A 24,558-nucleotide genomic window follows, 5' to 3' on the forward strand; every position below is an offset into this window, starting at 1 on the left:
GTGCCACCTACAGATTGATCAGGAAAATACATATGATGCACACTTGTATAACTGCAGCTGCCTGGGGCTATGAGGAGCTAAGATCCAGCTTCTCCATTAAGTCAGAGTGGCAGGCTGCTTCCTTCTTTGTCTTGCACACAAACAAGGTAGAAAGTGAGATATGTCTCCCTATAAAGTGTGCCATCAAGTCGATTTTGACTCCTGGCGTCCACAGAGCCCTGTGATTTTCTTTGGTAGAATACAGGAGGGGTTTACCATTACCTCCTCCTGCACAGTGTGAGATGATGCCTTTCAGAATCTGCCTATATCGCTGCTGCTCACTGCCCGAAACAGTAGCAGCGGAGATTTGAACTGGTAACCTTCTGCTTGTTAGTCAAGCATTTCCTGCTGCACCACTTAAGGTGTCTCCCTAGAGGCTGCAATATCCAGTCTAACAGTGAGATTGTTATTATTTATTATTATTTATTTATTCAACTTTTATACCGCCCTTCCAAAAATGGCTCAGGGTGGTTTACACAGAGAAATAACAAATAAATAAGATGGATCCCTGTCCCCAAAGGGCTCACAATCGAAAAGAAACATAAGACAGACACTAGCAACAGTCACTGGAGATACTGTGCTGGGGGTGATAGGGCCAGTTACTCTCCCCCTACTAAATAAAGAGAATCACCACATTAAAAGGTGCCTCTTTGCCAAGTTTTTATTCTGTAAAGAGGATTGGTAGTTCTGTATTATGGCCAAGGCCTTCACTTCAAAATTATTGGATTCTATTCACTAATTTGCTGCCATCCTTTCCAACTGTTCTGAGTAGTTCACCTTCCTTACCCGGTACTGATAGGAACATAGGATGCGGCCTTATACTGAGTCAGACCTTTGGTCCATCTAGCACAGTATTGTCTACACCGACTGGCAGGGGCTTCTCAAAGGTTGCAGGCAGGAATCTCTCTCAGCCCTATCCTGGAGATGCCAGGAATTAAACCTGGTACTTTCTGCATGAAAAGCAGATGCTCTACCACTGAGCTACAACACAATTCCCAAGATGGGGCATATCTCCCCCTGCCACATATGTCGATCAACACAGCTAGCTTTGCATTCCTTGAGACTTTTATTTCAAGTGATTCGGAATATCTACTAACCATGACTACTCCTATGCTTCCGGGAAGTACAATAATAGAGAAGGAAAGGCAAAGGCAAATCTATCTGGCTTCAAGACTGATCTACATGTAGGCAACAAATTATATAGGCAAGACTATGTATGTAGTGTTGCCACATCCACAATAATGGAAATATCAGCTCCTGTGCTTAATTGTAGTTGGGGCTCATTTTTGTGCTATGGGATCCTATTTCTAAAGAAAGTGGAGAATCTCAAAACCAGAGGCTTTCCTCCAACTGTCCCTCCCCCCATCTCCCCGCTTTTGTAAGCTATCTGAAGGAGGGTTTGGAACACTTGCAGACATCCACTTTCCTTCATACTGAATTATCCACACCACTTATCTCGGAATAGGGTGCGAGGCTTGTAGTCAGTCTTAAGATGACTGAATTTTAGACTTCGAAGGGATCTTGGAGGTCTTCTAGTCCAACCTCTTGCTCAGAACAGGAATCTGCTACAATTTTTAGCAAAGGAGAGCCCATCATTGTGCTAGCAGACTGTTCCACTTTCTAACAGATTTTACATCCTTCCAATGTCTAGCCTGAATCTGTTAAATCTACACCATCTCTTGTTTTATAGATTGGTAGTCTAGGCACTCTTTGCTTCCACCCTACCCACATGGCAGGGCGAAATACACTAAATGCAGATTTATGTAATATTTATGTCTGATCCTGGCAAATATCACACTGTAGACAGCACAATATTGCAGAGCTATCTATATGGGCACAGATGGCCAGTGCAGCAAAAACCTTAATTGCAAAACCTGACAGTATAATGGCAGGTTCCACAGAGGAGTGTGTGCTCATCATGCCTTGCCTTGGCATAATTTCTGGGGGCAATCTAAATAATCTACAATTCTCATGGAAATACCAAGATTCTAGGATGTCAAATGCATCTTATTAGGAAGAATCGCCATTTAATATTCTAGAACTTCGGTATGTAACATGCAGAAAATAGAGCAAGGCCACTGAACTACAGGCAACAGACGCCCATTTTGTTATATTTGGGCTGCAACTATTTACTTGATAGTAGGTCAAACTGAAATTAATGGGATTTATTCTGCGTAAACGCACCTAGCCAGAATCCTGTGGTTGGATATATGGCTTCGCACTAGAACATATATTATGCGCCGCCCAAGCGGCTGCAGCTAGACTGGACTGGTTCTAGGAGGAGTGTCTGCTGCTAAGCCTGTTCCTCTTGAGACTTGACTATCACCCTGGCCTCCGGCTGCTTCCTTCTTGACAGAACTACAGCCAACCTTGAGTCACTACGCGCCGCGGCCGCTGCAGCTGCCGACCAACCCACGTGGAAGTCGAGCAGACACGAAGCAAAATCTGTGGGCTGAAACTTCCGGCCTCTAACCGCGGGAAAATGGGGCCAACAACAGGCGGGGCTGAGTGACGCCAAATACTTTCGGATTTAGGCGGCGGGGGCTGCCCGCTATTAAGATGGTGCTGAAGCAATTCGCCGTGCCCAGCTGCAAAATGTCTTCCTTCTCTACACAGCAGCTGTCTATGTATCGTAGCATGTCGCTTTCTAATACAGAGACACGTTATTAGGATGTAATTGCATTTTATTTTAGGTTTTATATCCCGCTATATTCTATGGGTTCAAGAGTCAGAACGGCTTGCCGCATTTTTTTCTAAATGCTAATACTCCTGTCTCCAAGGCGCTCACAATCCAAACATCATATACTGATACAGTCTTATGGTCCCAGTCAGGATCTGAACTTTATTGTTACGGGTTGCTTTTGCTTATGCCAAAGAAGCATAACTAGACAGTTGCTTCGTGTCTGCAGCATTTAGTAAAACATTGGTCAGAAACAATTTGACGCTCTTATTTTGAATTAAGGCATCTTTCATGCCCCAAGCCTAAACAAGCTTAGTCCAGAATGAACCTGCCGTCTATGCCTCACTGAACCTACAAATGAACTATCAGGCGACCTAATGCGTCGTTAATTCTTTTTGTTTGACCCTGTTATCAAGCACTACAGCTAAAATAAAGAGTTGTTAAAAGACTGATCTGGTCTCATATTCGGAAACATCCACCTCTCATCATCACCCGTCCCTTTTTCGCCTGCACTCAAACATAGTAGCATTGAATTTACTCTGTAAAGAACAGTTATCCTGCAAGGCACATTTTGGGGGTCATATTCAGAGCAGATTTATTATGATGGCTGAAGAACAGCCCCGCGTTTTATAGCCCACAAGCAACCGTATAAAGTGTCATGACAATTTGGGTTGATCTATTAATTATATCAAATAAATAGTTAATACTCCAGTAAGATTTTACAGTGATAAGACTAGACCATGCTGTACTAATACACGCTTCATGTTCCCCACATACCCGAAGGAATTTATTAACGCTGCGCATCGTTCTACAGCAGAATAAACTACAACGCCCACAACAACGCTTTCTAATCTAAGATTACAGTTCCCAGCATGCTTCGCGCGCGAAAAATCTCACTTCCTCTAGTCTTAATCGCGTTGCTTTCTGGGATATATAGTTCTACAGTGCCGGCTGGGTTTTTCTGAGGCTATTTGCAAGAAGGTGCCAAGATGGCGGCGCTCTGGGGCGGCGGCGCGGGACATGCCGGGGCTGGAGGAACCCTCTCACTGCGAGGAGGCACGGAGTCTGCAGTGGGCAATGACCTTTCTTCTGCACAGGTATCGGCTAGGCTGGGCCGTCAGGAATGAGAGGCTTGAGAGGTTTGGGCAGCCGGGTTATCCAGCTCTGGATGGACACGTGGAGGCGGCGTGGCCGGCATAGGGAGGTGGCACTGGCCAGCACGGCCGGGAAAGCGAGCTTGTGGCGGCTCTGAGACTGGAACCCTAGAAGGAGCAGGGCACACGGGTTGTGCCACTTCAACGTGTGCACCCAGTGCTGGGCAGCAGGAATGGCGGGAGCGCTAAAATAGGTGTAGAAGGGTCCTGGTTGGTTTAAGCTATTCAGTGGAATGGTGGGCTTTTGCTTTGGCGGATTCGGTAGTGATTGCGATGGAGTGCCGGTGAAAGTCGTTCAGTGGGTGCAGGATTAGCAGTGGAGTTGAAGTCCTGGAACAAAGGTGTAGAACTGGACTTGGGGCTCCACGCAAGGCAGGCTGGAGGAATTTGGGGGCTTCCAGAGTTACAGATATCGAAATATTGAGAGCCTCGAGGTTTGACGATATTGACATAGAGGCTTATAGGGTAGAATAGTCGTGGAGACGCTGGATTTGGCAAGAGGCTTGGGGGCTAGGAAGCACTAAGGCAAATTTTGGCTTATTGGGGTCGAGAATCGGAGCGTGTGTGACTTGGCTGGACTCCCTGGAACTGCCTGTGAAATCGTGGCCATGCCTAATCACAGTGTATGGATCTGCTTGGAGTGTGGGATACTTGCCGAAGTGCCTGAACAGCTATGGGTCAAAATGAATCATTGCTTGTGTCTTAACCCTGATGCTGAGGAGTAAATGTTTTCATTTTGTGCGGCGGTGGGGGGGCGCTTGCTGCTATGTCTTCCCCTCGGAATCTGATGTGTTTTCCAGATTGAGGACGGGGAGACACACTTGATAAGCTGGGTGGGGGCAGATTTGAAGCTGCTTTCTTATGTAAAATTGGGACCTGATGTTTTTGCCTGCCTCAGCTCCTCCCACCCCTCACTTTTGGGTGTGCTTGTGCCTTCCCACTTGCTGATCCTGTTCAGCCCCATTTGATGATGCTGTCTTTCAGCAGTTTTTATTTGTCTGGGAAAAGGAGCTTTGTGTGCATGTCTGTCTGCTCCATGAGCTTCCTCTGTTCTCTAAATCTGACTCTACAAGCACCCCTGAAAACCTTGGGTGATGGATGTTTCTTTTTTCCTCCCCCCCTTATAAATAACTAGTAGCAAGGTTTTCCCTTCCTGCAAGCAGTTTGAAAGAGCCATTTATGGGAGTTGAGTGTGTATGCTGGTGTTGGGAATGATAAATAACGGCAATATGCTGGCTGCTTTGTCAGAGTCTGCTGGGACTCAGCAGGACTTCTTCTCCATTTAGGATTCTTTCTACCACACCCACACCATGGCATCAAAAGTGTAATTCCAGAGAATGCAAGGAGTGGTAAAGAGAGGCAGTTAACATAACTAGTAATGTTAATTAGCAGCATGTTGTAGTCTTGATCAGTGGGGGAGGGGGAGAGCTCATTCATTTCCTTGCCTTAAGTTGTAGGTGAAGTTGTCTTAGCTTAGTTGCATGGAGCTGGGGCAATGCACCTTGTCTTTTCTTGCATAACTAAAATTTGGTTGGTCAAAGAGTGTGTCCTTGCCTTGGTTTGCCATTTGTCACTACTCTGCATGCCTGCTTTGTTGAGTTTTGCACTGCTGTAAGTCTGTGCCTAGGAAGAATCCTTTTTTCCTGGCATCCTCCTATTTCTGGTGTCTGGTAGGGGGTTGGGTGATGATAACTAAGACAAACATCCTGCTAAATGGAACACAGTGAAGTGATGGGGGAGGGGGAGGGGGAGGGAGGAGAGAAACTCTCCATAAGGAGCAGAACCAATTCTTACCAGACTCTGGGCTTCAGAACAGGAGTGGCCATTTTTACAGTAGAGGAGGATTTGCAGAGCTTTTCTTTAGAAATAAATGAAGGGCTTCTGATCACAATTTGTATACTATGTTTAATTTCTGCTTTTTCTCCCATCTCACTGCAAACTTATAGCCTTAACTCTCCCTTTAACAAACTATGCTTCAGTACATACTACTTCCACTGTGATAAAAAGGGTATTGAATGGTGGTAGAACTTTGTGGACTGGAGTATGATGGCCCTTTGAAGAAACTGGGATGCATACTTTGCCCACACAGTTCATGGGCCACAGTGAGTCCCACTCCTTTTGGTTTACTTACAACCATATGGCATTTGGGAGGATCTGCCTTTGAGCAGGATGGTGCTGGGCAGTGTTCTCTCACTTTTTTCCATCTGTGTGTAGAATGAACTTGGTTCTAAGCAGCAGTATCAAGTCAATGTGTGCACATGTGCATTCAGATGTGCATTCCTTATTCAGCCTGAGTGGGATCTAAAATTAACTGAGCAGACATCAAAAGAAGTTTAAGTGCGCGCACATGTGCATGCCTTAGAGGTAACAATGGTAGTTGGAACAGGGACTGGATATCTAACTAAGCATAAACCTTGGAAGTTTGAGGGAGCAGCAGTGTTGGGTGTATCTACAATCCTGGGGCTGGAGAGGCTATCGGACCTTTAGAGGACCAAACAAGCCAGGTGTGGGGTGACTTGTTCGTTCCTCTTCCTGGTCTCGTCTGTCCCTCTCAGGTAGGCAATGAAACAGCATGATTAGGAAGAGGATGGAGCACTCTGCTTGTTGCTGCTTCCTCACTCTGCTTGTTGCTGCTTCCTCACTCTGCTTGTTGCTGCTTCCTCACTCTGCTTGTTGCTGCTTCCTCACTCTGCTTGTTGCTGCTTCCTCACTCTGCTTGTTGCTGCTTCCTCACTCTGCTTGTTGCTGCTTCCTCACTCTGCTTGTTGCTGCTTCCTCACTCTGCTTGTTGCTGCTTCCTCACTCTGCTTGTTGCTGCTTCCTCGTCATGCCATTCCATTGTCTGGCTTAGGTACCATGCTTAAACTTCCAAGTGCCGTGACAAGGTGATGGCTGGGGATTGTTGAACTCTGCTTTAGAGGGAAAGGTGCAGTGCATTACATTAGGTCCAGCTGTGGCTGTAGTGACAAACACACATGAATAAAATGTTTCTCAGCTTGTATCGGTTTTCTAAAACCATTTTCATTTTGCATAATTTTAAAGCCCTGTATCCATTTTACTTCATTTCTTGGGGTGAGGCATTGATGCATAATCCATGGGCACCATCCAGACTAAATTAGTCATGACTAAGTCTGTTTGAAATAAATAGCAGTTAAGTTAGCTGTGGCTAACATGTCATCTTGATTTCACAGGGCTTAGCTATGACTAACTAGTTTAGATATTGCCCAGTGCCTTGGGGACTGCATAAGACCTGATTTGGGGATAGTTATTTTCTTTGAAGGATGAGAGGGTGGAAGGCTGTTTTATGGCCTTGAGTGCCATTTACTGCAATATGAAAACACGAGGTTAGTTTTAGCAACCAACTGTAGAAAAAGGAACACAATAACATTTGGAAACCTGAGAAGTGATCTGTCTGATTCAGTTGCCATGCTGATTTGTATATTTTGTAATGTTGGTACTATTTCTGTCTTTCAGAAGTGCAAAACAACTTTGCTGTTGGATTTCAGAAAGAGACCAAGAATATACACCAGGCCTCCTCAACCTAGGCCCCCAGGTTTTTTTGGACTACAACTCCCATAAGCCCCAGCCACAGCAGCCAGTAGTCAGGGGATTATGAGAATTGTAGGCCAACATTTGCAGGAGGGCTGAAGTTGAGCAGCCCTGCTATAGACCAAGCCACTCACCAATAAAAAGTATTCTTTCTACATGTATAGATTGCCTTCCCCTTTTGGATGAGAAGATGAGCAGAAACTGGTTGAGGTTACATAGTGATGCAGAGGAGATGCTTTGATCACATCTGAAATAATCCTGGCTCAGGCTATTGATATCAACTTTAAGCTTAAATCTATAGGGATTCTTCAGCAACTGAGGATCTAAGCTGTGCCAGTCTCTATGTGTAATTGGAGAACAGTATTGCAGCTCCTCTTTAGATGATGCACATGAAAGAAATTTCAGCTGACTCATTGGAGAGCTGTCCTCTCTCAGAGAAATTTGGTGACTGAGGGATAAAACCAAAGACTGCTCCCAGGTATTCATGGAGTACTGCTAGATCCTTGTAATTAGAGTATCATTCTACTGCACAATGCCTAATAATTTCAGCTGGATGTGTCTAGGGCAGGAAGCTGTAAAACATGCTCTGGGTTAGAACTTGTTCTATGGCTGCGTCTTTCCCAACTTGGCACATTCTTCCTGTCCCTGGCACTGATTGCTCGTGATGGATGCACCCATGACTCTGCCCCTGCTCCACTGAAGGGTAGGAATGGCCCTAGTGAAAAGTCTCCATGGCCTGCCCCTATAGAGTTGTGGCATTGGCATTAATAGGAATTGGGAGCCTCGGGGACATAATGTTGTAATAGGCCAGAAGAACACCTAGTCTAGTATTCGACTATGGCAGAATAACACTTTCACTAGTTTACCCCAGATGGGACCCTTATAGTGTTCTCTGCATACAGGATTCTGAATGAGAAAGTAGTTTTCCTATGTATTGAAGAGAAGACTCATATGGCATGTGACATGCTGATATCCAGGATTTTTGACAAGCAAAGTGAGACTTTGAGAGATGTGGAATATTGATAGCGGGCTAACTCTGTGTGCAAGCCTGGCTAACTTATAGCTATCTGGAAAGCTGAGAGGAGTCTGCACATCACCTCTCCTCACACAGGTTCTGTGAACTGGCAAAATGAAACTTTTTGCTGCAACGTTTTACTTGGGAGGGGGGCACATTGCAACAATTTCTTATTAGTAAGGTGCAGTTGTGTTGGGTGACTTGTTTCCTTCATATCCTGGTGGCGGTGGCGGGAGGGGGAATGGCGGCGGGGGCCCCGGAGCGCTTACTAGCGCCCGTTATTTAACGGGCCCAAAATCACTTGTGCCTAATGTTAGGCTACCAGAACAGTTGTGGTGGTAATGGTGATGCATTGCAGAGCACAGAGGAACTTATAAGACATTCTCAAATGAAATGGCATTCTTGTGACATTTTGGAAGGGCAGAGTTGGTGTGCTTTTGCACCATCATGGGACAATAAACTTACATATTAGACTAACAAGTGGAAATAATTCCTTTTGTGTCACAACTTTGCTCTTCTCTCCTCATTTTAACACACAACATACTTTAAAGTAGGACTGCACAACTTTTGGCAGACATTGAACTGCAACTTCCATCATCTCTGACTATTGACCACTGTAGCTGCGGGTGATAGGACTTGTAGTTCAGACAGCTGGAAGATTGAAGTATGTTGTATATAATATTGTACTATTGATTATACAGAGGCTTAAGAATGGAGAATCTATGTTCTTGGAGCCATCTGGCTAGGCTGAAACATATACATATAACATAGTAGGCGGTACACATGTATTTGTGAGTAAACTGTTCGATTCCCCAAATCTGAGTTGGGGAATAACTACTGACCTTACATGGAATACATTCATAGAATTGCCATGTTCGTCTTGCACCAGTTTTTCCTGATAATTGATGGCTAATTGATGGCTTCTCGTGTTTACGCTAGTAATTCTTTGTGTTTTTTTTAAAAAAGCTTATTTTACATACATCACTTGATATTGCAGCTCAAGATGTCTATCTTTTTTAACCTGCATTTGAATGTACACGACACTTGATAGCGTTACAGAAGCAAAAAGAGAGGTCTCTGCCCTGAGAAGCTAGTCTTAAGCCAAGCACATGTACTCTTATTCCTTGTCCACTCCAACACATTGCAGTGACTGGTGTGGCAGATAATTGCACAACATTTGCCAGCCCACAAATCAATAGCACATGTATAATGGTGCAGATTGAATGGTGGGTTTGAAAAGCCACTTATTTACTACATGTTATATCCTGCTCTTCCTCCGAAGAGCCCAGAGCAGTGTTCATGGATATGTTCATCCTCTCAACAACTCAGTGAGGTAAGTTAGGCTGAGAGATAAGTGACTGGCTCAGTTACCCAGTGAGTTTCATAGCTGAACAGGGATTTGAACTCTGGTTTCCCCCAGTCCTAGTCCAACACTCTAACCACAATTGTTACTCTAAACAAATAGCTGCAAGGCTTCCAGTTGTAGTGTATTAGATAACTTTGCCAGCCTTGATTTTTGAAGTGGATTGCAGGCTTGAGATCTTGTTAACTCCATGAGAAAATATGGGTTCTACACTATAGTTTGATGTTTAGGGATAAGGAAGCTTCTTTGTTAAAATAATTCTTAACACTTCAGCCTGAGCCATGCTAAAGCACAATGTAGCACATATTTTGCAGTGGAGATGGGATGGCTCCATGCACTATAAGCAGTATGTAATATAGTGTGTGTGGTACAGCTGTCCATAATGTGTGTTTGTGTGAGAGTGCTCTGGGATTGTCTTGCAGTAGTCTAAGCAGTGTGTGTGTGTGTGTGGGGGGGTATTTTCCATGTGTAAAGGCACACTGGTGGTAGTGTGGCTGCTCATCAGCGGCCACTTCCTTCGTCCTCTTGCAGTTATGCCTTTCCAATATCAGAGGTCATGGGGTCAGGCAGATGATCCTGAAACCCAGAATTCCTTTTATCCATAGATGCAGATGGAGCAGTGAAGACAGGATTTGCTAAATCCCATTAAATGTGTTGGTTCAGCAGCCAAAGAATGGCTGCCAGATTCTATCAGTGGCTCCTAGTGATGATGCACATTTCTTTGCTGATGAGTCAGTCAGTACTGATTAGAGCGTGCTGCCTAATTGTTGCTTTTTAGTGTTGCTCCCATAGAAGCTGCTGTACTGTATTGAAATGGAAAGGAATTTCCATTGAAATGGAAGGAAAGGGAGTGTACCAATATGTTCATTCACTACTATCTCTTAGCTTAGCCTTTCTATCTAAATAGCTTGCTTTGTCTAAAGCAGGGAGTTGAGCCACTGATTCTGTATTAGTTCTGGTTCATCAGTATACTCTGTTCCAGTTTAGACAGTAACTTTAAAAAGTGGTTCAGTAAATTTCAAATGTTTTGAACTAGTACAGAAATATTAAAGGGAGAATACTATAAACTTCTTTGTTTGCAGTGTAACAGAGTACAATGAAAGCGATTTAACTTGATGAGAAAATCTAAAGCACACTGTGTTTGTGTTTTTAAAAATACAAATAAAATACATATAAGACGACTCCCAGCATCAGCAACTGCATATTGAGCTTCATTCATGGCTTGATTTTCTGTTGTGGTGGTCAAGTTTGAAAGCCTTTCATGTTACTGCCTGAGCAAGATTCTGTGCTGTGGGCTAATAAATAGCAGAGCATGGAAATGCATGAATGAGAACTAGCATGTGATGACACCCGCTACAGCTTTGGCATCACAGTTGTAATCCATTGCTCTGTGGAGCACACCCTTTGTCTGATAAAACCATTGTGTCAGGTTTGATAACTTTGGGTTCAAGATTCTAGCTTTCCTTTGATGAAAAGATCAGACATTTCCCTTCAGGGCCCTGCTCTAAAACAAAGGTATCCTGCTTTGCTTTTCAGAGATTCTTTAGTACTGAAGAGTTGTGGGCCCTGTGCACCTTGGAAATGGCTCACTGCTTTTATCATTAAGATACTTGACTCCCAAATCCTGGCCTTGCTAGCATGAAGGGTTTTCTTGCAAGTAATTGCTCTGTGAGAACCCTGGATACTGGCAGCTGAGACATGCACACAAACACACACATCTGGCAGCTACAGAACTTTCCTGTTTACTCTCTGCTGCTCTGCACTGACTGTCAGCAAACAGTAGCCTTGGCTATTCAGCCTGGGCTACTTAGGCGCCCTTGGGGTTGGGGAGAAGAAAGAGCTTGGATAGACTAGGCGTCCTGTCTAGAGGCCAGATTTGGTGTCTTTGGTGACCTGTCTGGAATAAAGAGGGCAATAACATTGGTTTGGAGGCAGCTTTTTCAGATGATCTAGCCTGATGCCCTAGAGGGTGAGATTATATTTATACTTACTCTTACTGCAATTTCAGCTGCTAACTGCCTTCTTTCTTTTCTCTTCCTCCGTTCCTCCCTCCCTCCCAAGTACTTACTGACGGAGGATATGCGCTTGGCATCACTGGAGGCAGAAACCATCCTTGAAGCAGAAGAGCTCCTGGGAACGATGCAGGATTATTTGGATTCTTCTGTCATCTCCATCATTGAAGATTACAGCAGTTTAACAGAGGTATGGAATGCTCTGAGGTGTGGGAAGACCTACTTAGAATGTGCTGTCCTTTAACTTCCATCCTGAAGAGATATTGGTGATGTCCTGACTTGTTTTGCCCTCTCAGATTGTCTCTGCAACTACGAAGGTTTGAAGGTTTTTAAAAACATGTATTGTTCCCAAGATGGAGTAGAGACTAGTGGTGTCTTTCTGCCAATACATTTGAATTTGAGGTCATTAGTACACTAACTTATTTCATTTTATAAAAATAGCTGTTCCTGAAGTAATTGAAATAAGACATTGAGTTGGTGCTTGCCTGCATAACACTTGATGGGTTCTTTGCAAATCAGCATACAATTGTAGGCTAGGACAATCTAAAATATTCCCATTGTCACATTCAACTCCAAATACTACTGTTGTAGACAGAACATGTTAGAAGAATTGTAAGTGCTGAATAAACAAAACAATTCAGGCTCTTATGTCCAATAGTCTCAGCTGTTCAGGAGCTCCTTGAACTTGAAGGTGTTCTAGTATCTGTTTCATTATCTTGCATTTCTGGTTTGATAGTATTTAACTGCAATCTCACTTGGTTTTTCTATTTCTTGACTTTAGAAGCTTGTTTACTTGGCTTATCTTGTGAGCTTAAGGGAGTTAAATTTGTGTTGGAAATTAGTTCAGTCACCAGCCTAGCTACTAGCTTCTTCCCTGTAACTTGCCGCTAGGTTTTTTAAAATAAACTCAGCCGTCTTTGAATTTTGTGTATAAATGGGAGTGGCTTTTTTATTCCTAATTTGTGTTTCTTTTTCTAATAAAACAGACAAAATGTCGCATGGATGTGGATAATGAACTTTCCCTGTTGACTGCAATAACAGATATTCTGGACAGCACAGATGATGAGTCCCTGTCTCCTTTTGATACCATTCCTGATTCTGAATTATTGACATCACCCAGAGAGCGTGATAACTCTTCGGTACAGTGTGACTTCTAGGGGCTTATGGGGCAAAAACTTTATCACTTTATCAAAAACTTTGACTTGTCTTGAGTGACTAGTTAAATGCTGGGTCACTTTAACAGCCAAGCCCATCTTAAGTTTCAGCCCTCTGAGGCTAGCCAGAAAATGTCAGAATGTTAGTAAGAAAGAAGCTTAGTGTTATAACCACATTGTAACATGACATAAAAGTGTATGACAGATGTTAGCATAACCTTCACAATTTTCCTGCAATACTTGAAACTGATTGCAGTGAAACCCAGAGTGTGGTTTAAGGGCACACAATATGGCCACGTTGCTGAAGTTAAGCAGGTCTTGGTGTGTTCAGTACCTGGATGGGAGATGCATGTATGCCTTTGAGGATGGGACTGTAGCTCAGTGGTAGAGCATCAGTTTTCCATTCAGAAATTGTAGGTTCAATCCCTGGCAACATGTCCAGGTAGGGCTAGGAGAGACTCTTGCCTGAAACCTTGGAGAGCCACTGCCAGTTGGCATAGAGAATACTGAGCTAGATGGAGCAGTTGTCTGTATAAGGCAGCTTCCTATTTTCTAGGATTGTTCCACTTGATCTGTGCTGGGTTCCTAAGTGTCTTGGGTTCTCCTCCCCCCCTCCCCCGCACAAAGGAGATGACCTCAGCATCTTCCTCCAGCCTGAAGCTGGATACACTAGCATATAAACTACTTATCATTTTAGAGTTCATTCTATGCTTTCCCAGCTATATGTTGCTGTCACTCTCATGGTGCATGAGCAACAGCCTCCCTATTCTTGGCAAGCAGTTTTTCTTTGTCACAGAGGTCACAATTCCAGGGTAAAGCTCTTCACAGCTGTTGTTGTCAGAAGGGGGAGTTCTCAAGAACTCTCTGCTCACCTATGAGTGGTGATGAAATTTCTTTTGACCTCCACATACCTTTAGTTACATCTTAATAGTGGCACAATTTTCTTCTGGCTAGGACAAAACTGCTTATTTCCAGGGGATGTTTGTATGTGTGAACATTTCAGAAAATCCTGGCAATCATCCCTCTTCATAGTTGGCATCCAGGTGACAGTCCAAGCCCAGTATGAATGCTCCATGGTCAGAGTGCCCTCTGGTGGGCATGCTCACCCATTTACCAAGAACTGTGGTGCTGGAAGAGAGGTGTGGCTAAATGGTGTGCAAGAAAGCTCTCTTGCAGTTTGCTGAAGATGCCACGTAAGGCACCAGATACTCCTAGGGGGTTTCTGTGTATTTCAGGCAAGCACAAGTTGGCTGATATTTTGAAAAGCTTAGTTTCTCCTGACAAAGAGACACTGATAGTCTCCAGATGAAACTAGTTGAACTCGCTCCCTGATTTCAAACTATACTCATTCTTTCAGTTTCAGAGGTTCCTCAGCTTGTCCATGACACCTCCAAAGCAAGACTTCCATAATGGAGAGGATTTCAAAGAGCCTAGAATTTGCACCATTATGGCTGACAAGGTGAGGAGCAGCAGGATTTACAAGGGGTGCCCTGTTGAATCTTTCTGGCTTACATTTCCTTGCAAGTATCTACCCTGCTCCTCAGGTTACACTTCCATAATCAGATATCAAGATTACTTACATGTCTTGCAAGTATTCTGCTAGATTGATGGCTACACAGATGAGAATTGGGTTGTGACATGACAGGGTTAAATAAGTGCATTCTCTCCATAAATTGTACTGTTCCTAAATTGCTGGTTCACTGCCATATATATTGCTGGTTCCCTGCCATATAGCCAGTAAAGGCACAGCAGCATCCTTTTGTTGAGGACTTGGCTATCCTAGGACCAGTAGGATTCTGCCAACGGACAGTCTTGTAAATTTGTGGGCGGGGGATTCTGTATCTGTGGTTTAAGCATCCTTTGGTAAAATACTATAGCAAAGAGGTCAGAAACATGAAAAACCTTCTTCCTAACTGCAACCACACATTCCCTACATGGGCCAAAAAGGTTCTGACTCTTGGTTGCACTGCTCTTCATTTACTGGAAACATATCCAATTGAGCGAGTATGAGATGTGTCCTTGTAGCTTCCAATTAGCTTGACTTATTTCCATTTAGCTTCTGACACAATTATTCTCAAATGTTGGAATAATGCAGGAAGCTCAAAATATAATTCAGTTATTCCAGACGTCTTGGGGCTTGCAAATATAAGGTACTGAACCTGTTTTTTCATTAACACCCTAATTTCTAAGGGTTATTTTAACATGTGTATTTTAGTGATTTAGTCTTTTGCTCTGGTCAGGTAGGTGTGTTCTATGAGTAGGCGACTTGTGTAATTTTCCCATTGTCATGAGTGGACCACTACCTGGTTCAGATTTGATTTGCAGCCACAACCCACCTCTGCAGGAGTGAATGACTTATTGGGATGGTCTACCAAAGAAAGCTGTTGGATCCAATGGAATTCCAAGAAGTCTTGGAAGCAGGGTTGATAGAAAATGATCTTTTTATGTAAATTGCATTTTAAAATTGGAACAATTCATGGTGGGGGCGGGGAGTCTAGGTCAGCGGTCAACATGAATATTAATCATAACTTCTAATTAAGTTCTATGAATATGTTAACACAGTATATGGAGATAAGAGACCGGATCAGTCTTATTCTGCAGGTGGTGTGCATGCAGCACACACATACAGTCAAACCCTTGCTTCTGCCACACCCCCTTCTCTAAAGATACAAAGACAAAGAAGGTCCATGAATAGAGGATTTGCGGGAATGGTGTGGATCTGAGCAAGGAAGGGATGCCTGGCTTTGAATACAAGTGATAGGGGAGAGGAATAGAAAGTGAACTTTATGTATTCATGCAGTCTTGAGGAAATTTATTCTGAATGCATCCTGCATTGTAGAAGGGAAACCCTACTATGTCAGCAGGCTGTAAAAGAGATTCAATTTGGAAATATTTTGTTGAAGTTCCTGAACCTATGAGTAAGACAGGCATGCGTGCAAAATGCAAACAGTGCAACAAAGAAATGCAAGACCTGGTTGTCTGGATGAAGCAGCATTTTGAGTGCTCCTGCTTTGAAGATAATGAAGGAAATGTGACTGAACATCTAAGATCTTCAGGTTAGTAAATATTTGTTTTGTCATACTGTTGTCCCGTCCCCCCCGCCCCCTCAAGAACTGCCCTGGCCATAGCTTTTGGGTGGGCTTGTCAACCGTTTGAATTCTTATGTATGTTTGAACAAAAACATAGTTACCTTCAGTACTATACTGTCAGTACTATACAGTACTGTTTCAAACATCAGTACACGCCAACAAAAAGGCACTATACTTGTGGCAAAATGTGTTTCATTCGGCTCAGCCCTCATGTAACAGATTTTTTCCTCTTGTTTTCCAACTTTGGTTTTACACTCAATCTGTATTCTGGAGCTAGTTTTTCCCCCCAACACTAGACTTCAGATTTAGAATCGGATTATTCAGATTCTCTGCCAGGAGCATAGATAGGAAAACCTCTTGGACACAGATGTCTTGGCCAATGTCTTTCTAGGGGGGACATGTGAACAATGGAGACTCTAGCCAAAAATCTCTAGAGGAAATGGATTTTCCAGAACTTGTGATGGGACTGGAATTTATTGCTGGCTAGTAAAACATGGCTACCAAACTCTGGCATAATTTGACCCCTGGTAGTTAGGGTACTTTCATTTTAATGCAGTTAAAATAAAACCAGCAGATATTCCCTGCAAGCATGCAATGAATAATACTTAATGAGCAGTATGGTACTAACTGCATTGACTTTTTTATTTAGGAGGATCAATCAACGTACAAGATTCTGATGGCTGTCCACCTGTACCACCTTCAGTGTCGTCGTCGTCATGCTATACCATTTCAGAGTTATCTGATAGCAGTGTTCCAGCCACATCTATGTTGGAAAGACCTACCTGCAGCTGCGAAAAGTATGGGGTGGGGAGAGCCATTATCCAGAAACAGGCATAGATAAGTTGGTGGTAAAAACGAATAGATACAGCAAGAGGTTATTGACAATAAAAATTGCTCTGTTGGTTTATCCAACAAGCTCTCCTTTCCATTTGGTTGAGAACACACTCTTCATTGACGTCATACAATCCACCCAACAGAGCAGATATTGCAGGCAAATTGTTGAATAAAGCAAATAAAAAAGAAATCTAGAGGGGGAAATTATTAACCTGAGTCTTGATGGATGGAGCAGTATCCACAATGATCCAATCATATGTGCTTGTGTAACAGTAGGAGGGAGTGCCTTCCTTAGTGAAATAATACATCAAGAAATGCACACACTACTGAATGAAGAAGTAGCACTAAAAGCTATACTCATTATCTGTGACAGTGTGTCCAGGATGAGAAGAAACTTTGAAGAAAGTGAAGGCCCCAAACTAAGAACATATAGCTGTAGTGCTCATTTGATGCACCTCCTAGAAAAGACTCCAGTGCTCTAGAAATAGAGGCTAATGTTGTTGAACTTGATAAATACTTGCACAATAAACCCTTTCCATCAGTTGCTCTGGAGAAAGCAGGTGGAACCAAATTAACTCTCCCACAAGATATCCAATCAAACTAATCAGTGGACTGCTTTGAGGACTACATCAGGAACTGGCCTACTTTGATGGCAGTTCATGAACAAAATAATGAAAAAACAGAGGGAACTGTCACAGTCAAGAGTTCTTCACATTGTACTAAAGAGAAACGTTGAACATATGGTGACAATCCTGAAGCCTATTTTCATAGCCTTGAACAAAGTGCAGATAAATAGCTGTTTTTATTTATGATGTTGAAGTTTGGAAGGAACTGAGTGAGACATTGAAAAGAGAAAGGGGCAGTGACTGAGTTAAATTACAGGCATTTTTAAAAAATGGATGGAACAAGCACCATCTCCAACTCAGTCTCTTGCCAGTATTCTCAATACTTGATACCATTTGTTGTAGTAGTACCAGGGTCAGCCTTTAACTGCTGAAGAAGAGAAATTGGCTAGGATATGGCCATCCAGCAATTATAGTTCCATAATACCAACTGTAATAACAGGGCTAAGTGTGGCCAGTTCAAGAAATACATGTTTGCTGATTAAGGGTTAAAGGAAGCTGCCCCAGTGAGCTGGTGGAAGTCACTTAAACATTTGGATTCAGAGACCACTTAAATGCTAATCCAGCTCTTAATGCCAGTATCCTCTTCTGCGACTGTAAAGAGAATTGGACTAACTTGTTCTGAATTGAGAAATAAGTTGGGAATTGAAAAAGCAGGGAAGCTTGTCTTCCTCTTCCAGACATTGAACAAGGAAGACAAAGGCAAAGAAGACTGGATTAACCATACCACACCCAATAATTTAAGTCTCCTGTGTTGACTTGGCTGAAATCACCTAATTTTTATTATTTTTAAACTTTACTTTTATAATTGAAATAGTTAACGATTCAGAAACTCATGTGCTTGTCTTGTTTTGGTTTTTGTTGGAAGAAAACAAACCAGAATAAACACTTATTACTACAATTTGCAAACCTGTTTGGTCGTTTTTCTGGCATATCATGACAAATGTCATTAATTGATCTAGAGTTGGTTCATCTCCTAATGAACCACAAGTATCTGCTTTACTACTGCTAAAATGACAAAATCTGTGTTTTGATGAAAATATTTAAAAGGCAGAATAAGTAATTGGTTTATAACAGTGTGTACCTACTAAAATAAAACCTACATCTCTGAAAATGTACTGAGGCTGTATTTGATAGCAAGAATGTATTTTTACTAGCAAATGATGATTAAATAGAATCTTCCTAACTAGTGGTTTAAATTGTGATTTAAATCAACCCTGTTTGGAAAGTTTTAAGGTTGGTTCTTCTGGCAATTGTGTCAATGTCATGGTGGAGGTTTGAAATAACTAACTCACTAGGACAGGAGACACTATCACTCCTAAGCATTGCTCAGACGTGCTTCGGAATTGGCCCCGTAGTATATGGAAGAATTATGGGAGCTGAAGTGGCAAGGTAGGTGACTAGAGCACAAGTGAAAAAAAGCTCTAATCTGTCAGATTATGACATAGAGCACACTGGAAGACCTAACCTCTGGCAATGTGTGCAGCAAAGTGGCTCTTTTCAGCTCCCTGAAATTGATCTAATTTGACCATACAAGAGGAATTACTGGACACTAGCACTATAGACTGACTCAGTTGTGATATGTATGTCAGCTCGAATATGGGAAACTGTCTGCAAAAAAAACTCCATTAAAAGCATCACAGCAGTAAACTGATGTTTTCAGGTTAAAGTTTGGGGAAGGAAGGGGCCAGGTTAGCCCTCTCGCAACCCTAGAGCCACTTTGCAGCACACATTGCCAGAGCTTAGGTTTTCCAGTGTGCTCTATGTCATAATCTGATAGATTAGAGCCTTTTTTCACTTGTGCTCTAGTCACCTACCTTGCCACTTCAGCTCCCATAATTCTTCCATATACTACGGGGCCAATTCCAAAGCACGTCTGAGCAACTCTTAGGAGTGATAGTGTCTACTACCCTAGTGAGTGAGTTATTCCAAACCTCTACAGGGCATTGACAGAATTGCCAGCAGAATTCTTGAGAACCTGGACAAGCAACTTTATGCCCTACCACCTGTTCTCTTGATCCTTGCCCAACTTGGCTTTTATTATCTAGCTGAGAGGTTGTTGTAGAGGGTTCTGGTAGATATCATAAGTGCTTCTCCAAGGGAGGGCAAAATGCCTTCCTGTCTTAAGGAGGCAATTATTAGACCTCTTTTAAGGAAACCTGTATTTGGTCCCTCAAGTTAAGCAATTATAGGCCCATCTCCAAGAAGATTGGGCAAGATGATTGAGAGGGTGGTGGTCTCTCAGCTCCAGGCAGTATTGGATGAAACAGCTTATCTAGACCCATTTCAAACTGGGCAGAATTAATTGGTTTGATGAATGATCTCCATTTAAGTATTGACAGAGGGAGTGTGACTCTGCTGGTCCTTCTGGATCTCTCAGCGGCTTTCAATACCATTGATCAAAGTATCCTTCTAGATTGACTGAGGGGGTTGGGAGTAGGAGGCACTGTTCTACAGTGGTCCTGCTTGTATCTTTCGGGCATATTCCAGATGGTGTTGCTTAGAGACTGTTGCTCTTCCAAGCGAGAGCTTTTATATGGAGTCTCACAGGGTTCCATTCTCTCCAGTGCTACATGAAACCATAGATGAGGATTTGGTGCAGGGTGTTATCAGTTTGCTGATGCCACTCAGATCTGTTTCTCCAACAGAATAGTGGCCTAGTCAGGAAAAGCTTCATCAGGAAATGGCATAACTTCCCTAAATGTGTCTTTGCAGGTAGTAATGGGCTGGATGGGGGAATAACAAAATGAAGCTGAAGGAGCTGCTCATTGTCGGAAGCCACAATCCAGAAGCTGGAATAGACCTGCTTATTCTGGACAGGGTTGCACTCCCAAGTGTGCATTTTGGGAGTTCTCCTAGATCCAAACCCTTCTCTAATACCTCTGGCTAAGGCGGTGGCCAGGAATACTTTTGGCTGATATAGCAACTGCATCCTTTTCTGGTAGAAAATGACCTTAAAACAGTGGTTCATACGTTGGTAAAATCCAGGTTTGACTGTTGCAATGCACTGTACATTGGGCTGCCTTTGTACATTATCTGGAAATAATTAGTGCAGAATGTAGCAGCCAAGTAGGTCTTGTTGTGTCCATACAAAAAGTATCCTCTGTAAAGGTGGTAATACTGCAGTGTCTATGTGGCCTGGCTGGCATGGTCTCGGGTGCTTCTCCTGCCACCATAGTACTTCAGTCACTTGGATCAGGGTTTAGTATATACTGATCTCTGACTCTTTCTCTCCAGGTTGAAGCCAGCCCCGCCTTGACACTGTCTTCAAGTTGTCCCAAGGAGTCAACTGCTTCCAAGAAACCCAGTAGTAAAGCACCATGGGGCGAGTGGAGACTGTTCAGGCACAAGGAGCGAGAGCCACCTGTGCTGCAGCGCAGTGATGGGGAAGAGGAGGAGGAGGAGGAGACGGTAACAGATTCTGGGCAGAGAATTGTGGCAGATGAAGAGATCACTGAAGCATCTGCAGCAAAGGAAGTAGACATGGACCTTGCTGCAAGTGATGGTCCCTGTATCATTACCCCAGAGAGTATCTCCCTCAGTGAGCTGGTGAGGTCCATGCACTCCTACTGCCAGCCCGCTGTCACTCTGTGTGTGAGTCCTCAGAGCCAGCCCCTTGTTGCAGAGTTCCTTTCTGGCCAAGTTGTCCTGGATGTTGTGCCTGAGAGTGGAGAGAGCATGAAGATCCCAGTGGTCCTGCAGAATGTGGAGGCAGAACCTCCGTGCAAAACTGATTGCACAGTTGGTCACATCGACAAAGGGGCAATATTGCTGGCTCCTGGCCTGGAAGAAGGGCTGCCTGCAGACTCCAAGACAGCACACCTGGACATAGAGCTTGCCTTGGGCAGCCAGGGTCAGCAGGCAGGCAGGGCTGCTCCCCAGGGGGTAGAAGATGCTCCTCCAGGGGCAGAGAAGGGACTTCAGAGGTCAGCAGACAATCAAGAGAGCAAGTCTCGGCCTGGCCCAGTAGTGACAACAAATATGAAGGTCAGTGCCCAGGAGAAGGGCCGGCGAGGTGGGCACACTAGGAAGAACAGGAAACAACCCAGTGAGGAGGCAAAGTGGCAGAAGGTGTCCACAACCTGTAGGCTGCCCTCTGCTGCCTCTAAACAAGAACAAGGCAGGACTAACGCAAGCAATGCTGTCCTGCCTTCTGGGTCAGACATTGACTTTCTAGATAAGCAGCTGGAAAAAGCTGAAGGGCAAGGTCAGCATGAACCCCTTCCAGACCAAGCATCTCCTTCAAAAGAGAATATGTGCACTGAGAAGGAATTGTTGAAGAGTGTGCCAGAGATGGGGCTCAAGAGCTCACTTGTGCCAAGCTTGGAGAGTGCAGAGGAATATTCATTTACTCAACACCAGGGCTGCGTGGACCCAGTGTCTACAGAGCAGGAGGATGTGCAGGAGCCCAACAACAGGAGCCACTCCACTTTGCCAGCTAATGAGACGGCTGGTTCGGAAACCTCCCAGTTGCTCTCCAGCAGCACTGCAGACACGGCAGGACAGCTTCCTGGGAGTCCTCTCGGCACCAGCAGCACGGATGTTGGCTGCCCCCAGAAGGAGGCCAAGCCCCGGCCTCTCAGCCTAAGTGAATACCGGCAGCGTCGACAGCAGCGCCAGCCCAGTGACAGAAGTACAAAGAGCAGCCCAGAGAAACGGAGTTCCAGCAAGTGGCCCAGCCTTCCTGAGCTCCCTACAGAGTTAGCTGACCTTCCTTGCCTGGTGGTGCCTCCCTCGGCCACCAAGGTGTCTGTTCCTGGTCTAGCAAAGGAGCCTGAAAAGCCTGCTGACTCTTCCAGTAGTCCTGCCCCAGTGGGCAAAGCAAGCGCCATGCTTCCTTCCATGCCAGCCCCTGCACCAGCAGCTCCTCTTCCTTACCAACACGGTGGTGTGAGCAGTGCTCCTCCTTCTACTACACCAGTTCCTATTGTGCCCCCACTGCCCAGTACAGTAGGTGCCTTTCTGCCTGTTAGGGCTCAGGTGCCCCCAACATTGCCCCCACCTTACCTACCATCAACTCCTTTCCTACCTGCCCCTCCCAGTTCCTACATTTTGAGCTCACTACCAGTGCCTTCCTGGTCTCCCTTTGCTCCTCTGCCAACTGGCTGCCAAAGCCTGCCACCTCAGCCTCCTGCCACTGAAGTTTGCCCTACTATCTTGAGTCAGGTCCCTCCTGTGCCCCCACCAACCTGGCCTCCCCCACCTGTTCCGCTGCCCCCTTTTGGTCCAGGCCTTCCTTACACCTCTGTAGAGTGGGCCTCGGTGCCACAGCCTTCCTACTGGCCTGGTATCCCAATTCCACCTCCCATGTTGCCCATCCCATACAGGGATCAAGGCACTCTTGTGCAGAGCCCCCCAGTTGGTCCCTTCCCAGCCCCTTCTCTCTCTGAAGGGACATTTGGCCAGCAGAGTACACTTCGGACACCAGAGCCCCCTGTCTTCAGAGTGCAGAGTTTGGCAGCCACTGAAAAACCAGGCCTGGCCATCCATGCATACAGAGTGAAAGCTCCCTCTGCAGTCATAACTTACCCTAGAAGAGTATCAGACCCAAGGAGGCAAGCACAACCCTCTGTGGCAGAGTCCAAAGCAGAGGTTACTTCTGGCAGTTCTCAGGCCTCGGAAAAGTTGCTTTTCCTTCAATCAACCATTGAGCTGCAGGAGAGCATAGCAATGACTCAGCCTATTAGGAAGAGCTCCATCCCACCATCTTTAGGGGAGCTCCATTCTGTTCCTCCTGCTCAGCAAGCCAGTGACACACTGAAATCCTCAGAAGAGCCTTCCGTTTTGCTTGCTCCCCAACCTGCAGGGGACGCCCTTGCACGCAATCACCCTGTGGAGAAGGCCTGCACCATTTCTGCCCCCAGAGAGACTCACTCTGCTTCTCCACCACAAGAAGAAAATTCTCCCCTTGCTGCCTCAGTGCCAGAAAAGCTGACAAGGCAGATTGCAACAGAGGAAGATGTTGGGAAAGGTCTCTCAGTGGTTCCTAGTTCCCTGACATCAGCGGTCCCCAAGAAGGTGCCTGCAGCTGGCCAAGTTGCCAAGAAACTGGCCCAGACATGGAAACATCAGCCTCTCATTAGCATTGCACAGCGCAGCCGCAACAAAGAGATCGTTGAAGTCTTTATCAATGAGATTGGTAAGTGACTGCCTCTTGGGATGGATGGCTATTTGCAGGGCTGGCACCCATTGTTCTTATGTCTTATAACCCTAAGGTCCCCAAGGCAGATAAAGGAGAACCCTGTTATCCGCAGAGGCTCCATGGGTGTGGGAGCACGCGTGGGTGTGTGTGCGCACAGATAACAGGACATTGGGGCTATGGGAATTGGGGGATTAGGCTCTCTTGCTGCAAAAAGTGGGGGAAACTGGGTGTGGGGAGTGCCATACTGTGCTCAGAGCCCCCAGCTGTCCAGCAGAGCCCCCAAACACTTCATTTTTCAGTCTTTTCCAAGAGAAACTGTGGATGCCAGCAAATGGCTCACTTAATTAAAAGGGCAGGTAGAAATAATCTCAGCAGTCATTTCCACCACCACTCCCGCCCAACCTGCCGATATGCAACCTGATTTTTTTTAACACATTTTGAAGTCAGGTGGCAATTACTTGACTGGATATGCAAAACCACAGATGCCAGGTCTGCAGTTAATGGGGTTCTCCTGTACAAAAAATGATGCAGTAAAATATCACAAACCCAGAATCCTCCTTAAACCACTGACAAGAACCAGTAAAGGTACAGCAAAATCCATCAAGAAGATGTCAGTAATGTACCTAAGCAACCAAATCCCAATCTAACCTGGCTCTGGGAAAGCAAAGACCCAGTAAAGTGCATTGCATTTGCTGTTCCCTGATACAGTGGCCCAAAGAGGTAAATGTCCTTTCAGATTGTCACATCTGTAATGACCTGCAAACCTAGTTCAAAATAGCAGTCCCTGGGAGTTTACTTGTTTTTAGCAATTAACATCCCACCTTAGCTTTCAGGTATTATAAAACTGGTGACGTTGTATTTGCATACCAAGCGCCTGAGAGAGTGCTCTGCAGTCCTGCCTCCC

At 44.6% G+C, this 24,558-nt stretch overlaps 1 protein-coding gene across 1 annotated transcript in view; it reads left to right on the forward strand.

Moving 5' to 3' along the window:
• The first annotated feature begins 3,658 nt into the window (after window positions 1-3,658).
• The window catches only part of PPRC1 (PPARG related coactivator 1), a 30,824-nt gene continuing 9,924 nt past the window's right edge, over window positions 3,659-24,558 (forward strand). Inside the window, exons 1-5 of the mRNA XM_053312165.1 lie at window positions 3,659-3,816; window positions 11,862-12,002; window positions 12,799-12,951; window positions 14,324-14,425; window positions 20,750-23,651. Coding sequence (XP_053168140.1) covers window positions 3,709-3,816; window positions 11,862-12,002; window positions 12,799-12,951; window positions 14,324-14,425; window positions 20,750-23,651 — 3,406 coding nt within the window. The 5' untranslated portion in view covers window positions 3,659-3,708. The remainder of the gene's footprint in view (window positions 3,817-11,861; window positions 12,003-12,798; window positions 12,952-14,323; window positions 14,426-20,749; window positions 23,652-24,558) is intronic.

This window comes from Hemicordylus capensis, chromosome 3, assembly GCF_027244095.1.
Source record: "Hemicordylus capensis ecotype Gifberg chromosome 3, rHemCap1.1.pri, whole genome shotgun sequence".
Lineage (NCBI taxonomy): Eukaryota > Metazoa > Chordata > Lepidosauria > Squamata > Cordylidae > Hemicordylus > Hemicordylus capensis.